Source organism: Copidosoma floridanum, unplaced genomic scaffold, assembly GCF_036245765.1.
Source record: "Copidosoma floridanum isolate Cflo_tuat_1 unplaced genomic scaffold, Cflo_Japanese_pri ptg000025l, whole genome shotgun sequence".
In the NCBI taxonomy this organism is placed as follows: domain Eukaryota; kingdom Metazoa; phylum Arthropoda; class Insecta; order Hymenoptera; family Encyrtidae; genus Copidosoma; species Copidosoma floridanum.
The window spans coordinates 103,253-121,256 of record NW_028321902.1 but is presented as its reverse complement, the minus strand read 5'-3'; the positions used below and the strand labels follow the sequence as shown (position 1 = coordinate 121,256).

Below are 18,004 nucleotides of genomic sequence, written 5' to 3'. Positions count from 1 at the left end.
GAAAGTGGACGAAGGATGTTTTCAATAAATTAACTAACTCGCCTGCACTGTATTGCCCATGAGGTACGAGTTCTCTTTTTTCTGCTGAAGATGCAGTGAACGTCCAAAAATAAAAAAATAAAAACAGAAAAAAAAACGATTAACTTTTTTTATTGACAAAATAATTATGGAGTTATAATTAAAGTTCGCTGTGAGTAAATTAATATTTCTAACAGTACTAGTTATGGTTATCGTGTTTTGCACGATCTGAGTTATTGTGATTACTTTTATCCAGTGAGCATACCACACTTCTACAGAAAAACACAATGTCTTTGGGTAATAAAATTGGGTCACAAAGTACAACGCTTATTATATTGACTACTTTTACTGATTATATTTTGTATTTCTCTTACTGAGACTATTGCTTAACTTATTTAAAATTTTTCTTCATCCATGACGGACTTTATTTCATAGAATGCTTGTACTAACTTTAATATTATACATGCGTAAGGTTGTTATTTACGTGGCTATTTTTAATGGGCTACAAAGCATGTAGTGGTTGTGTCAGTAATTGAATCATGTTTGAGATGTTTTTTTTTGTGCTCTCATGACTAGTTGAGCATATTTTTTTTCGTTTACTAATTCGAGACTTGTGTATTTGTTTCATACTCGTAGTTTTGTAGATGAAATTTTGAATTGAAAGTCATCCGTAAATAATTGACCTCCGCTCGATAGAGTTGGAGATCGAAACCTAATAAGGATACGGCTTCGGGGGAATCTCGAGAGTAGTCCATCGGCTACTCTCAAGAGGGTGCACGGCTGAACAGCTGACGATTCTGAACCACAGAGGGATGAACTTATGAGAATGATCACCCTTCGACTATTAATGTTTAGTCAGCGATGTTCGTAGAACAAGCGTTTCGCATACACGTACGCTTATGGATTTATATATTAAATAATTTTCATAAATCGTAATATCTAACGGTTCAGCTAAATGCTCTTTTACAAGATTCAAGAAACTTTTAAATTTATCTAACTATGACTAGTTAAATTGATACATTTAAAAAAATATAAGAACATTCTGTATAACATTTTTGAAGTGTCACGCAGAAACGAGTGTTTTCATTAAGTTACGTGTATTTCAGAAGACATGATACGTCTCGAAACATGCGGAAGCCATATAATATTGTACTTTAATGAACTACTTCAGTTTTACAATGTAATTGAAAAACAAACAATGCAATTTATTTTAAAGATACCATTTTATTATACTTATGTCCCATGTTTCTATGACATTATTTATTTTTATTTTTTTTTTTTTTCAATAAAATATTTAGATTTTTAATAGTGATTACATGTTTAAAAAACAAAAATTACTTTTTAAAGTTTTTTTGCTGTACATTTCATTATAAGTAGTCACATTCTTCAGTTTTCTGTCACTTATATACCTTCTTTGAAATCATAAAATAATAGAGAGACAATGCAAGAGAGATAAACGTTCCATCTCGCATTCCATTGTCTGTCTCAATCCGTGATCATCCTCTCACTCTGTATATTTGCATGTTTTTTGCCCTAGTAAAACTGTGAAGTACTCTGGAATAATGGTCATGCTTAATAAATAACGAAGATTTCCATCATCAGTACCCATACCGTCATATACATATATGGTATAGGTATACTAATACAATATTGTGTACGATTATGACCATACAGTCAATAATATAGAACACTACCGTTGCCGTAGTAGTTCACAATAACTTATTTAAATCCTCACCAGGTACAGCAAACAGCGGAATCAACATTGACTCGACGACCGATAACGATCTAATACATCGCATCCAATAATACGCTATATCGATGAATCTCGCGGACTCTCTCCCTTTCCACACCACATTTATAATATCACACTTCATCAGATATACTTAAAAACCATGTAACTCGGTTCTTCAATTCTCATTTGAATTTTAAGAAATTTAAGAACAGAATATCATCTATACTTGAATAATACAATATAATGTACAAAATTAGACCGCCTCCAGTGTACAGAAATTACAATTTCTTAATAATTACTTTCTTAGTGCTTGCCTTTTCATAAAATACTTTCTTTAAATTATAATTGTATTTCAGGTAACTTATGACATATACAGTTACACAACATTACACATAAATACACAACATTTTTATAAAAAATGTATCTAATTAAGACTAATCCAATTAATACATTAAAAACAAAAAGACATAAAAAAATTATGTATCACATTTAAGAAGTGTCACGTAAAAATGTGTATTTTCATTATGTTGCGTGCATTTCGGAAGACATGATACGTCTCGAAATATGTAGAAGCTATATAATATAATGATTTACTTTACCTACTTCAGTTTTGTGATGTAATTGAAAAACAAACAATTCAAGTACCGTTTTATCTACTTATGTACCATGGTTTTATGACATTATTATTCTTTTTTTTTTTTTTTTTTTTTGAAATTTTCAAAATTTTTAATGATGACTGCATGTTAAAAAAAAAAAAAAAATTGTTTTTAAAGTTTTTCTTGCATTGTCAGTACAGTGACATTCCACGCAGTTTTCTGTCGCATATCTTATTTGAAATTATAAATGGAGAGACAATGCGAGAGAGAAGAACATTTCTTTGATATCTCTTTAAATCCGTGACCATGCTCTAGCTAACTCTAAATATTTAATTGTTTTTGCACTACGAAAACTGTGAAATACTCTGGACGAATCGTCATGCTAAAAAAAATAACAAAGGTTTACATAATCCTACTTATACCGTTACATGCATAGGTATGTAGTAAGTACAAATAATACAATATATGATAGTATTTACGGGACAGCGGTGCTGAAAATTTTCTAAAACTTTTTAAATTTCGCGCGTAACGAATCAATGTCCGGCCAGTGTACATCTAATTATCGATGACAAACCGAAAAGATAACGATAGAAACGATGTGGGAGGGGGGGGGGAAGAGAGAAAAACAGAGGTTTTGTCAACGCATAGCCAAGGCGTTGTTATATTCAAAAATATCAGTGAACAAATACCTTCTCGGTGGCTCGATTATAGAAATGCAGTTCCGCCGGTCTCCGAAGTAAAGCATCATTTGCTGCGGTTAGTACTTGGATGGGTGACCGTTCGGTGCTCTTCGTTTCGCCCGTGATGTGTTCGTTTCGAGGACCGGTTAACTGTATCTCTGTCGTCCTGACCAGCTTGAAGGTGCAGGAGTTAGTAATCCTTGTGTCTATACGTAGACACCTGGACCTAACTCTTGCCGACTTTTGTCCTTTTTTTTTTATTTTTACTTTAAGATAATGTTTATCAATGTCCTTGGCATTAAATACTTTTTTACGCATGTTAAGCGAGTTTTTAAGCATACAAATTGACGTTAAACGCGTATGGCCCAACTGAGGAACACCACAGGTGTGACATTATCAGTGGGTAATAAAAACATGGTATATGGCTTCTTTTTTTTAAGGAAATATGGTCCTGATTTGTTTAGTGTAGTTAAATTTAAAAAAAAAACTTCTCTCCAGCTGGTTGGGGAAAACAAGCCTTGACGCATGCTTTTTTAAATTTTGCACGTTAGGTGTATTATTTGCGAAATATTTTATAGGTTTAGCTCTTTCTGGTTCTTATATTTTTGTAAAATTTCCTAATCTAACATTTTTTAAAAACATATATTAATTTATTTGTAAAAAAAGCGACACATGTTGGTAGTACATCATGAATAATTTTTTCCTCGATATCTCACACAAAGACGTGTTACATCGAATAGTGACAATAAATTTTATTTTTCTTGATACATCGTCAGCCTCACAAAGTTGTCGGATAACAATTCAAAATCGGTCAAGTTTTTTCTCGTTTTTTAGGCGCAACATATACAGTTTGTATGGCACTCGTAGTTCTATATTGTCTTATACTCATACATAAAAAAGTTACTTACCAATAATGATTTAGCCAAGTACTACATAAGAAATATACATTAAATAGATAAAAAGAATTACCTCACGTTTTTAGGCATGACTGATTCACACAAGTGCCCTGTATTTTTGCCAGACTAAAAAATGTAACCGCCACTTATAAAGACATGTAAATCAACTATCTGAAAAGATGGTGCTTAGATTTGGTTTGTAGTTTCATGTTCATACCAAAACCCGACAGTTTAAAATTTCGTCGAAGGGAAAAGTATAACCAGCCCCAGGAATGTACAATTTTGATAAATTAAAGTTAGTTTTTTTAGAACCATCTTCATGTTTGAAAAATTAAAAACATTGAAAAACATTAATTAAATCATTTTTTGCTATATCTTTTAGTTTGTATTAATGGTGTGTGTTACTGTATAAGTAGTAAGAAAAAATGCAAGTCTCATCGAAGTATAATTTTTATATATCTTTAACTTTTATTCAAATTACAATCTTGATGTATACGTAAAGGCAATAAATATTTAAAAATAATTTGAAAATTTATTTCTGAAGAGTATAGTAAAAAGTTGACATAGTTACATCAAGTTGTGAATACTACAGTTGTAGATCTCAAAAAAATACAAACTTTCGAAATTTTTGTAGATTTTTTAAAAACTATTTTGATGCTCTGAAAAATGAAGGAAGTACTTTAGCAGGTCAAAAAATCAGTATTTTTGGCCACAGCTTATGTTTTAAATTTATGTATGGCCGCGGAAAATTTAAGATCCTGTGTTACATTTCGCAGAATACATATTTGAATTCAAAATGTGATTGTTACGGTCTGGACATTGATAATTCACACCTCGATTCACACAAATAGCCAAAAACCAAAGTAATAGTGCTCATATTGAATATAAAAAAAAATTTGTTTAAATTTCTACGATTATGATTATACTTTTCGTTTAGGTAAGAGTTTTTTTTTTAATGCACTACGTGGTACGGTTACATGGTATACTTAAGCTTATAGAACTTCTTCGCCTCGTACACATAGACGGCGGCGTGGTCAGAGTTAAAAGCTCGCACGTCGCCTTGTGTTTTGTCTTTTCGTTCAAACCTCTTGTGTAGCAGTTCGCTTTTTTTTTTTTTTTTTTTTTTCTATAGATAATGTGGTTTCAAGTAAATATTAAAAAGTTAGTATCAAACAAAACTTTTTGTTTAACGCTAATTAAAATTTAAGATTAAAAATGACTATAACAGAGAAACTATGCAATAATTATACAATCCCAATATATCATTGATTAACTGTCGTTATTTTTAATATTAAATTTAAAAAAATATCAGTTACTATAAATACACAAATTATTGCACAGTTAACTAGTTGCAAGTGCATACTAAAAAATGTGATCAGATATTTAACACTTTATTTGTAAAATCACATATGTTAATTATAAGAAATCACTATGCTTAAAAATTTATCCAGGAGCAGAGGGATAAGATCTGATTTCACGTAAATAAAGAGGAAAAAAATGTTTATACATCCAAGTATGGAATGAAAATATTCACATAGTTGTTGCGCGCTTTTTAGGTAAGTCATTCGATAAAAAACGGCATATTTCAAAAGCTGATGTGGACAAAGACTCTTATTTAAGTTTATTCTTCCTTGGTAGGTGGGTAGGACAACTATAATTTTTTTATTAATAAAAAAAGTACCTTGTGCTTGCTCTGTTTGAGTGCAGGAGAGTTAGTTTTTTTAAAAAGGTCCTCTGTCCACTTTTTTGACGGAAAAATTACTGACAAATCGCAGAAATAGCTATATATTTTGGCAATTTCTCCGCCATTTTAACAAAACAGCTATTTTACATTTTTGCAAATAGTGACAAAACTCAAAAAACATTTTTAACAAAATTTTTACCAGAAAGAGAAAAGTATTACACAAATACCTACAGTTTGAGCTCAACAAAAGTTTATAAGACCATTTAAGTAGCTGTAATTAAATGCAAAAAAATGGCCATTTTAAGCGTTTTTTATTTTTTATGAAAAAAGTTGTAGACCGATTGAGACGCATAACACCTCGTATTGTTTCTTTTTTTAAACGCTTCTACATACTATTATTTGTTTGTGCCAATTAATTTTTTCTCCCCACCGAAAATGGCAAAGAACGTGGTTTACGGACTTTCTTGACCTTCATCCCCGTATGTTCTGTTATAATTTACTTTGCCAAAATGTACTTAGCTATTTCTGCTTTTTTTTTATAATTATCACGTCATGAAAGTGGACGAAGGATGTTTTCAATAAATTAACTAACTCGCCTGCACTGTATTGCCCATGAGGTACGAGTTCTCTTTTTTCTGCTGAAGATGCAGTGAACGTCCAAAAATAAAAAAATAAAAACAGAAAAAAAAACGATTAACTTTTTTTATTGACAAAATAATTATGGAGTTATAATTAAAGTTCGCTGTGAGTAAATTAATATTTCTAACAGTACTAGTTATAGTTATCGTGTTTTGCACGATCTGAGTTATTGTGATTACTTTTATCCAGTGAGCATACCACACTTCTACAGAAAAACACAATGTCTTTGGGTAATAAAATTGGGTCACAAAGTACAACGCTTATTATATTGACTACTTTTACTGATTATATTTTGTATTTCTCTTACTGAGACTATTGCTTAACTTATTTAAAATTTTTCTTCATCCATGACGGACTTTATTTCATAGAATGCTTGTACTAACTTTAATATTATACATGCGTAAGGTTGTTATTTACGTGGCTATTTTTAATGGGCTACAAAGCATGTAGTGGTTGTGTCAGTAATTGAATCATGTTTGAGATGTTTTTTTTTGTGCTCTCATGACTAGTTGAGCATATTTTTTTTCGTTTACTAATTCGAGACTTGTGTATTTGTTTCATACTCGTAGTTTTGTAGATGAAATTTTGAATTGAAAGTCATCCGTAAATAATTGACCTCCGCTCGATAGAGTTGGAGATCGAAACCTAATAAGGATACGGCTTCGGGGGAATCTCGAGAGTAGTCCATCGGCTACTCTCAAGAGGGTGCACGGCTGAACAGCTGACGATTCTGAACCACAGAGGGATGAACTTATGAGAATGATCACCCTTCGACTATAAATGTTTAGTCAGCGATGTTCGTAGAACAAGCGTTTCGCATACACGTACGCTTATGGATTTATATATTAAATAATTTTCATAAATCGTAATATCTAACGGTTCAGCTAAATGCTCTTTTACAAGATTCAAGAAACTTTTAAATTTATCTAACTATGACTAGTTAAATTGATACATTTAAAAAAATATAAGAACATTCTGTACAACATTTTTGAAGTGTCACGCAGAAACGAGTGTTTTCATTAAGTTACGTGTATTTCAGAAGACATGATACGTCTCGAAACATGCGGAAGCTATATAATATTGTACTTTAATGAACTACTTCAGTTTTACAATGTAATTGAAAAACAAACAATGCAATTTATTTTAAAGATACCATTTTATTATACTTATGTCCCATGTTTCTATGACATTATTTATTTTTATTTTTTTTTTTTTTCAATAAAATATTTAGATTTTTAATAGTGATTACATGTTTAAAAAACAAAAATTACTTTTTAAAGTTTTTTTGCTGTACATTTCATTATAAGTAGTCACATTCTTCAGTTTTCTGTCACTTATACCTTCTTTGAAATCATAAAATAATAGAGAGACAATGCAAGAGAGATAAACGTTCCATCTCGCATTCCATTGTCTGTCTCAATCCGTGATCATCCTCTCACTCTGTATATTTGCATGGTTTTTGCCCTAGTAAAACTGTGAAGTACTCTGGAATAATGGTCATGCTTAATAAATAACGAAGATTTCCATCATCAGTATACCCATACCGTCATATACATATATGGTATAGGTATACTAATACAATATTGTGTACGATTATGACCATACAGTCAATAATATAGAACACTACCGTTGCCGTAGTAGTTCACAATATAATTAACTTTTATTTAAATCCTCACCATCTGTTGTAAAATCCAAATTTGATGACCGAAGGGTTTTTTTTATATTAAATAAAAAATACTATATATAAATTATATTATAGGCATTTAAGTACTTTAACTCCGAGAAAAACATTTTCAAATTTTTTAATGTTAAAGTGTATTTCACTGATATCTCGCAAACGGTAGCAGATGATACCATAAAACTAAAAAAATACAAAATGCTCTATAGCCTGTAAGACATTCTATATTTATTATTCTGGAGCTCTGGAAAAATATGTTTCACCAAGAAAATCCACTTTTGGGTATTATAAACAATAGAAGATTCTACGGTACTTTTTTTGCATATTATTTGTTTTTCAAAGCTCAGTAGTTAAAATAATATTTGTTTACAATAAATTTTAAAACATACCATGAAAATTTGTATTTTCTCAAAAGAAAAAAAAAACAAAAAAAATTTCTTTCGAGTCAAAAAAAAGAAGGTTTATATTTTTTCTTATAAAGTGCACAATATAAAAAGATTTTATTCACAGCACGATAATCATAAAAATAATTTGTATGCAACAAACCTGCTGCAATGACCAGAAAAATTGGATTGTCTCAACAAAAAAAAATCTTTTGACAAAACTTTAAAATAAAAGTGAAGGCATCGCATACTGCTTATTGTCTTCTTTTTTAATGCTCTGATAAAGTTTTTCTGCAAAGTAACAGTTGCTAAAAACCAAAAATTAAACGATGGAAAATGTCAGGTTCGGGTTGACGAATGATAAACGTTCGTTTCATGTCATTAAAAAACTTATGTTGCACAGTGCAAAAATCAACTTCCGGAAAAACCGTTGATGCCTCAATTGGACAATGCCACCAACACAAATTGACTGTGAACAACTACACTGTTTACCAATTCTGTGGTAAAGTACTTACTCGATGAATCTAAAAAAAAAATGTTAGCTACATTTACGATCCAAAACCATTTAATATTTTTTGAAGTTTATTTCGATGGAAGAAGGGTTATTGGGTTTTATTTTGAAAAAAAAAAACGAGTCTTGTTTGAAGTATTTGTTGTGAATATCATGTTTTACTAAACATTAAAGTCCTTTTAAATAAATATATGAAATTTCTTAAAAACTAATAAATACTTGTTAACAAACATTATTTTTTTTAAAACAAAGAAAATGACATTACGTATTATATGTCACCAAATTCTAGCATTTTTCTTTTCAGAGTAAAAAATATTGCACTTGCAACTTACGAAAATTCTTACAAGTTTTTGCAATTATTTAAATAAATCATCAATGAAATTCAATCAACTATTTCAAATTTAACGATTTGAATCACCTATAGACATCGGAAAAATTTGATAAAATTAATCAACTATAGTCTTAGAGTTGTTATGAAGAAAAACTTCCATTTTCATGATTTTTTCACACAACAGCGACTTTTTAACAATATTCTGTTTGTCTTATTTGGGGGGAACATAAGGAAGGTGACGTTCCTGATACTATACTAAACACACCTGTTTTTTCAGAAAATAGTATCATTTAAATGCAACAAACCTATAATGACTGATAAGAAAACGACGACCAATCATCGTGTCATAAATGATATCTCTTACAATACCAAAAATATCTATGACTACTTTAAAACTTACTGTATGCGCAGATTGTAAGTAAGTATCTGTAAGAGCAAAAAGTCGATTTTTTAAATATTTTTATTCAACAAGATTGGATTAACGATACTATTTATTTAACAATCAATAATTGAAGAATTTAAAAAAAGGGAAGCCGTACTCACATTGTTAAACGAAAAGTTCGTATAAAAATTCGACTCGGCAGGTGTTTCAGCCATCTAAATCCAAGCAGAGAATCCATAACGTTAGAAGAGGTGAGTTTTTTATTTAAATTAAAAAATCAGCTGCTTTCTTATACGCCATTTTTTGCAAAAAAAAAATAATAATAATAATAAATAAATAAATTAAATAAAGTAAACTAGTATTTTGGCTTTCTCAATGTCTTAAAAAATTTTTTTTTTATATTCATCATCGCCCCTTAAGGGCTCAGACATGGCTATTTTGGCTATAAAGTGTATTTAGCCATACGTTGGGGGTTTAATAACAGTAGGGGGAAACGGTAGATAGATCGGTATAGGTTTATTGAAGTACAACTCCCATCCAGAAAAAAACCTCTTTCATTGATGAAATTTTTGTCCAGAGTGGGATTTGAACCCCGGCCATCAAGATCTGTAGGCAGACACGCTACCGACAGAGCCATCATGTGGCTAATCTTAAAAATTTGTATCGGGTGTGATACAATTCAGTGTGCCTGGGACGCCTCTCGATTTTATGTTTAATCTACAATTGCTTAAGGTTATTATTAAAAATATAGTTTTCTAAAAATGCACATACTTTAGCGATTTTGTAATATCATTGATTTTATTTTACTCAAATCAAGCTGTTAAGGGTGTCTGACACTTTTTTCATCGGGGTGTTGATTTTATACTATTTTTTTTTTTAATATTAATTTTTGTTTATTTTTAAGATATATAGCTAGATTCACTACCTTTAGACTTATAGAAAAAATAAAATAAAATAAAACATACATAAAGTGATAAAGTATTTTATATTTTAAACCACAATCAAAAATCTGCGAAATTCCGTGCTATATACAGTTTTTGCAATGCACAATTCCTAATAATTATCGTTAAAACGCTAGAATGGTAGTCATTACGATGATCGAAATCGAAAAAGAAAACTTTCTAACAAAACTTAAAGTCACAATCTTTTTCTAGGGGGGTTGGTGCTTATAGCGCGTAGGGGGGCAGACCCCACTGGTGTATGTATACATGTCACATGCTAAAGTCCTTTGATAAAATAATCACCATTCCTTGATGCTTGTCATTTTTCTTTACAGTCGTCCTGTTCATCGACGCTCTGCAGCGCGGCTATATTGTTAAGTCAAAAAAAGCCAAGGATCCCTTGCAGCTGCAATATAAAACATCTGTGACACATTGTTCACAATAAACATGGCCGAGCGACCGAGTTCCTCGGGGAAATATTATCGCTGTGACATTTGCCAAAAGACTTTTGCCTTTCGATGTCGACTTATGTTACATATAAACAGTCATATGAAACCATTCAAGTGTACATTGTGCCCCAAGAAATTCAGCCGGCAACGATACCTTGAATTGCACATGCTGACCCATTCTGGTGATGAACCATTCCAGTGCAAGTTGTGTTCGCAAAAATTCAGCCGGAAAGTCTACCTTCGAATTCACATGTGGATCCATTCTGACGAAAAACCATTTCAGTGCACCTTGTGTTTACGAGCTTTTAGTCAAAAATGGAAACTCAAAACTCACCTCAAAATCCACAGGAACGAAGGGCCCTTCAAGTGCTCCGTTTGTTCGAAAACTTTTCTATGCAAACATGGTCTCATCAATCACCAAGTGACCCACAAAAATAACGATATTATACAGCACGTAAACATGTACTGCTGCGACGAGTGTCCACAAAATTTTACCGAAAAAAGCAACCTCGTAAATCACATTGGGTCCGAGCACAACTTCAACTGTACCGTGTGCCCGCAAACTTTTCTCCGAAACAGTTATTTAGAAAATCACATGCAAAATCGGCATTTGTTTCAATGTGGTAAGTGTCGGAAAATTTTCACGGATTCGAACAGTTTCATAAGTCACGAACGCGACGATCATTTTTATCGCTGCAAGGCCTGTCCACGATCCTTTTGTCATACCAGCGATTACAACAATCATGTGGCTTATCGGCATCCGTTTGCTTGTAACGTGTGCGAACACTATTGCGATATGTACTCCGATCTTTTGTGCCACAAATACGATCGCCACGATCTTTAAGTATATTATGTGAGGCCAATTAGGTAGTCAGTCACTGTCGATTAATTCGCTTTTACGATCTTTCATTGGGTTATCGACTCTATTCTGGAAGTTGCAGCAATGATAAAATATTTCAATCTTTTTTCTTTCTTTTTTAAGTATAAAAATTTTTATGCTCTTCCTTTTCTTAAATAATTACAGTCTTATTGCATTTCCGATGTAAACGTATCAAATCGGTCAATGATTATTTCCAATAAATGCATATTTTAATTCGACAAGCTATACAGTGAACTTTTTGTTTCGCAAACGAATCATGGATTGAGCGCAAAAAGAAAAAAAAAAAAAAAAAATTGGAACTTTTCAAGAAAAACAAGAAAATTAGATTATCCATCGAAAAATATTTTATTAAGAAGTTTCACCAAAGACCCACCAAACTGGTATGCATCGTATACAATAACAGAGAAAACATAACCCTCAAACAAATCAAACCCCAGCGTTCTTGGACAGCCATTCGCGCAGGGCAGCGACCTCGGTGTAAACCCCCGGCCAGCCCCTCCTCGCGCAACCGTTGCCCCAAGAGACGATTCCAGCCTGGCGACCCCCAATCACAAGTGGACCACCCGAGTCACCTTGACAGGTGTCCTTGCCGCCCGCTGGGTTAGCGGCGCAAATCTGCCCCCGCGGGATCCCACCGAAGCTCGAGTACGCCTCGTTGCACACCGACTTGGATATCACGGGCACATCCACCGTGTGCAGGACATCAGGAGCACTGCCACCCTCGCGCAGTGCACCCCAACCGGACAGGGTACCCGCGACGCCCTCTGGGGACTCCTCGTCCTGGTGGAACAGCTGGATCGGTTGGGCCTTGTCGCTCAGCTGTATGGGCGTCTCCAGCTTGAGGATGGCGATGTCGTTCTCGGGGATGCCGTACATGTTGGTGCGGAACTTCTCGTGGCGCACGACCTGCTGGACCTTGTGGAGGGTCCCGCCGTTGGAGGTGCGGTCGCTGGCTAGGCGCACCGTCATTGAGCCGGCCGGGTAGCTAGTGGTGCAGTGGCCGGCCGTTAGGATGGTGGTCTCGGAGATAATGCTGCCCCCGCAAAAGTGGAAGCCGTAGCTCTGAAGCGACACCTGCCACGGGTGGTTCTCGATGGACGCGGGCTCGCCACCGACTATCCGGCCTTGCGGGGTGAACGGGTTCAGTTCCGTGAGTTCCAGGATCTTGGTTTTCACTGGACCACCTGTTGAATCAGTGGATATATATATATATATATATATATATATATATATATATATATATATATATATATGTATGCACATCGGTGGTACACGTGGGAGTCTACATGTTTTTTTTTTTTTCATTAGTGCAAAATAAGAAAAATAATTGACGGCAGTTTTTGATTCAAAGTAACAAGACTCGTTGTTCACAATTGCCCGTCACAAGTTGGTATTGAAACTTTTTAATCCTTATTGGTTTTTCTTGTTTTTTTTGTTTTTTTTTGTTTTTTTGGTCGAGAAATCAAACCGTCCCCATAAAGATTGTCTTTTTTTTCCGTCTCATACAAAATTTAAAACAATTAAAATGATTTATTATTAACAATCATTAGATGTTATTGGTTTTTAATGAATCTTAAAAGTCAAGTATTGGATAATTAACCATGAAAGTTATTTCTAGTTACTACTTTTTTCGATGTTTCTACAATGACATTTATGACGAAAAAAAATTATAATAAAATTTAATAACTAATAATAACACTCATTAAACTTAATTGTAGTCTCAAATCTGGACTTTGTAAAATATTATTATTAGTTGCTATTTTTTTGCTAGTTGCTAGTTCTTATTTTTTTTTTCGTTACTTAATTACAAAAAAAAATTTACGCTTGGGTGTGTAAAGAATTAAAGTAAAGTTATATTTTTTGCTTTTTAATCTATAAAAAAAACGTTTAAATAGTTAAATAAAAATCGGTTGTGTCCGTAATGTGGAATAAGAATAATGAATTAATTTACCAGACGTAGACACTAATAACAGAGAAAAACTAATGATTAGAAACATGTTTGTTCTGTAATGTAGATGAGACTACTTGATGCAGTGTAAAAGTTTGTCTTTATTTATATATGTTTCGTTTATCGTTTAAAGATACATAATTATTCACAAATAATCCGTTGGATTTGTGAAGAAAAGTATCGTTATCGGGGCGGAAATAATAATACTTACGTTACCCTATATGATGAATGATAGTACATCAAAGTAAATATTTACTAATTCCTTTGTTTTTTTTTTTTTTTTTTAATTTTATTTGCAACTTAAGAATCCAAGCTTAAACTTACTTCTGTTTTCTTCATTCCATGAGCCAAATGTTAGATATTGGCTGTTGATTATGACTTTTGTGTCACACAAAATTTAACAAATACACTCCTCTATTCCAAATTTAATGCATATATTTTCACGCTGTGGTAATTATTACTGTTTATGAGGTTCTTTTTTCATTTACCGCAAAAACCGTTCTTTTGTAGCAAATAAAAAAGTTTACATTAGGTTTTCAAAAATTTTTACCTTTACTCCAGTTCACTTGAAATAAAACGGTTGTTTTTCAAATTTTCTGCTACTTACAATTTTTTGTTCCCAGTTTAATGTATTCCAAAAACATTTGTTTTGAATGAATTTTGCTTACTCATAGCTTTAATATATACAAGTTGATTCTTGTAAGATTTACGTATAAAACTGTTAACTATTATCATTTTATTTAAAGCGTACTAAAAAGGAACCTGAAATCCAAAAAAATCACCTATTAAGAAAAGTACTATGTTAAAAAAAAAACCATATCAAAAAACCACATGAAAAAACAATATGATTTCAGGTGGTTTTCATATGGTTTACAGTGTGCTCTTACTCCGTTAAAACATTTTTTTTTGTCTAAAATAACCATATGGTTTCAAAAACATTGGGTTTCTTAAAAACAGTATGATTTTTTTAAATAAGAAAAAATCGCTATAAATATCAACTATGACACAATTATGAGATCAAATAATTTTTTAAATGTCAATAAAAGGCCACATAAAAACGGAGATTTCATGTGGTTTTCTAATGTAGTTTTTTTTCAATAGAGAAGAAGGTTATATAAATTAGATGTGTTAAAACTAAGTATCCTTAGATGCAACCATTTATAGTTTAAAAAAAAAAAACTATAAAAACTAAAAATATTACGTCCATTATTTGACTTGCATTTTTAATGTCCTTATTCTTATATATTAACTCTTCATGTTTCATTATTTAAACAAATTTAATTTTCTTCATGAGTTTAGAAATATGAAAAGTGATGGAATAAATCCAACGAAATGTGAAATTTCGTGTTTTCCAGATCAACGTATTCTAATAAATCTAAATTCCCACAAAAAGTTGTTTAGCGAAAATTTTTGTAATTTACTTGATATTTTAGCTATTGCCCTAGTTTTCGAAATCATTGTTTTTTTTTTTTAAATTAATTTAAGATAACCTAAGCACATCTCAAGTTTATAGACGCTCAACACCAGCGATAATTATCGGTATCCCTTTCATGCGATTACACTCCGAAAGCCTGATTACCATCAAAAACAGATTATTTGGACTCACCGGCCATTCCTCCCGGACTTCCTCTACTACACTTTTATCCTCGTTGTAGAAGTAACTTCGCATATCAATCATTAGATTAAGAACATGGTTATTTATCATTTCTTCACAGTCTTCCATGTACTGCCTACGAATATCCGTACTTTTTTCAAATTAACAGTGAGTTTCCAAGGATTCGTTCGACATGTATTGGCTCACATTTACAACCATACCCCAATTGTATTTTAGGGTATCAGGTAAGTATAGAAAAGATAATTTTATCTATAACAATGGCACGTTTGTTTAACTGCTGTATACACTGAAAAAAAAATTTCGTCAATTGAAATAAATGTATTTATTTGAATTCAAGTTATTTGAACCGAATAAATGTTTATTTGAATTACATTTTATTTATTAGCATTGATTAAATAAATAATTGGTGAGACAATACGGTTTATTAAATAGTCAAATATTTAAGTGAAATAATTTCATATTTAAAATAAGAAAATATTTATTTACTTCGACTAAACACTAAAAAACTTATTACTTGATTTAAATAAATATTTTTTTTGTAAGTATTCCCCTTGATTGTTGTTATCCTAAATATACACTTTTTTTAGTCAACCAAGGGTGTATTTGAACTGATGAAATATTTGTTTGTATAGATCCAAATAAATAATTATTTGATTCAAACACATCATTTTGAAGAATACAAACAAAGAGACTTTTTAGTTCGATCAAATAAGTACTGGTATTGAGAAGATCCGCATATTTAGTTGGTCAAAATAAATATTTATTTACTTCGACGAAACACTAAAAAACTTATTACTTGATTCGATTAATTTTTTTTTTTTTTGGAAGTATCACCCCTGTTTGTTGTTATCCTAAATATACACTTTTTTAGTCAACTAAGGGTATATTTGAACTGATGAAATATTTTATGTATAGACTGCTCTGAAGTAAAAATCATTAAAAAGAGAATTAACGTGGAAAGTAACGAGAAAAAAAAATTCATCAGATAGCTCAAACTTAACTTAAGATTTTGGAGATTAAAAACTATTTTTTTTATAATAAAATGAAAAAGGCGAATCCAACATTTTTTAGAACCAAGTCGATCAAAAAATGTTAAAAATTAAAACTTACGATTTTATAATAGTACTAAAAATATGAGTTTAAAATAGGTGTTATTAATTTTACAAAAAAAAAAACATACCAATAATTAACATACGGATGCTCTTATTGTTTTTGATAGTATTTGAAATTTTTACAATTTATCAAAAAGTAAGAAAATTAATTATTATAAAAGCCAATAAAGGTGGCGCCTTTTTTAATAGTAGCTATAACAATAAAAGATAATGTTCATAAGGTAGTGAATAATCTCGGTGATAATGATTTTCCTGATATTTTACAAGAGAATCCTATGATTACACTATAGTACTGCAGAATGAGTTAATCAAGTTAATTTGTTTGGTGATCACAAACATTATTTGCCAAACTATATAATATTCCTAAATATTACGGCTAAGTCACATTTTCAGAGTCTGGAAATCTTATTAATAAAAATCATAATTTCTTTAATTAGATCACCTATACATAATACTTTTTTAACATACTTTTCCTCAAAATATAAAAAAGAAATGCACTAAAAAGAATAAAATAAATTGTTTTGCAGATAAGTGGAAAATTTTCTCATAAAAAAAAATCAAAATGCAAAGTGTAAGCGCTGACATGTTATTTGTTGATACTTTTTTCTATGTAAATTTGTTATCTGCTACCGATGCAATAATCTTTGTCTACGTACACATAATATTCGTCAAATCGCTAGCATTTGTATTTTGTGACTTATATATATATTGTATCGTTTGTAGTGCGACATACTTATTTTATTTTTAAATCATGACTAAATTATTCGATGTAAACTACTTTTCATTTTTATTTTTAATGAAAAAAAAAGAAGATCGAATATTATTGTTGCAAAAAATAGAGGATGGATTAATTTTGAAAATTTTAAAGAGTAGGTAATTGATAAAAAAACAAATGTGACAAATGACACCTTGTTCGAGTTCGTGGAACTGTCGGGGGAGATGATGTTTGTTTTGCTCTACTTGCGCCTGTGTAATTGTGACCCGACGACCACTGGTGAATACATAGAAGTGGACGAAGAAAATCAAGGGAAGTATAGATGTACATTTTGCATATGGTAAACTGTTTAACGTTGACTCTCTGGTACTAACGTTTTTATTTTTTTTTACAAAGGTAATTTTTACTGTAAATATTACAAGTGTAAATCGTTGCTATCATTTCAGTTGACACTACTACCTTACAGCTACGTCCGGTACCATAAAAAAAAAAAAAAAAACTACAAATATAAGTACGTACGATCGTCCACTCAAGAATATGAAACGGTACAACCCAAGCGTCTAAAAGTTTACTCGTCTGAAACTCATGGTATTGTTTTGACAAATAATACTTTGAAAAAAACTAAGCGCAAAGAATTTTGAATATTTAGTTTATAACCACGTAAATAGAATTAGTTTAAAAAGGTGCGAATATATTATTAAATTTTAAAAACGGAGACAGTAATGATTTTTTTGAATTTTAATTCAGTTTACGATGGAGAAAATAATGTAATTGCTAAAGTAAATCATCTCTCAGCATTTTTTTACTTTTGCTT

At 31.3% G+C, this 18,004-nt stretch overlaps 1 protein-coding gene across 1 annotated transcript; it reads right to left on the bottom strand.

The window, feature by feature from the left end:
- Nucleotides 1–12,177: 12,177 nt before the first annotated feature.
- On the bottom strand, nt 12,178–15,361 carry LOC106640895 (trypsin-1-like). The gene is made up of 2 exons (XM_014355078.2): nt 15,355–15,361; nt 12,178–12,984 (listed from the first exon to the last, which is right to left on the bottom strand). The coding sequence occupies exons 1-2, from the start codon at nt 15,359–15,361 to the stop codon at nt 12,227–12,229; spliced, it is 765 nt and encodes a 254-aa protein (XP_014210564.2). The 3' UTR covers nt 12,178–12,226.
- Between the last annotated feature and the right edge of the window lie 2,643 nt (nt 15,362–18,004).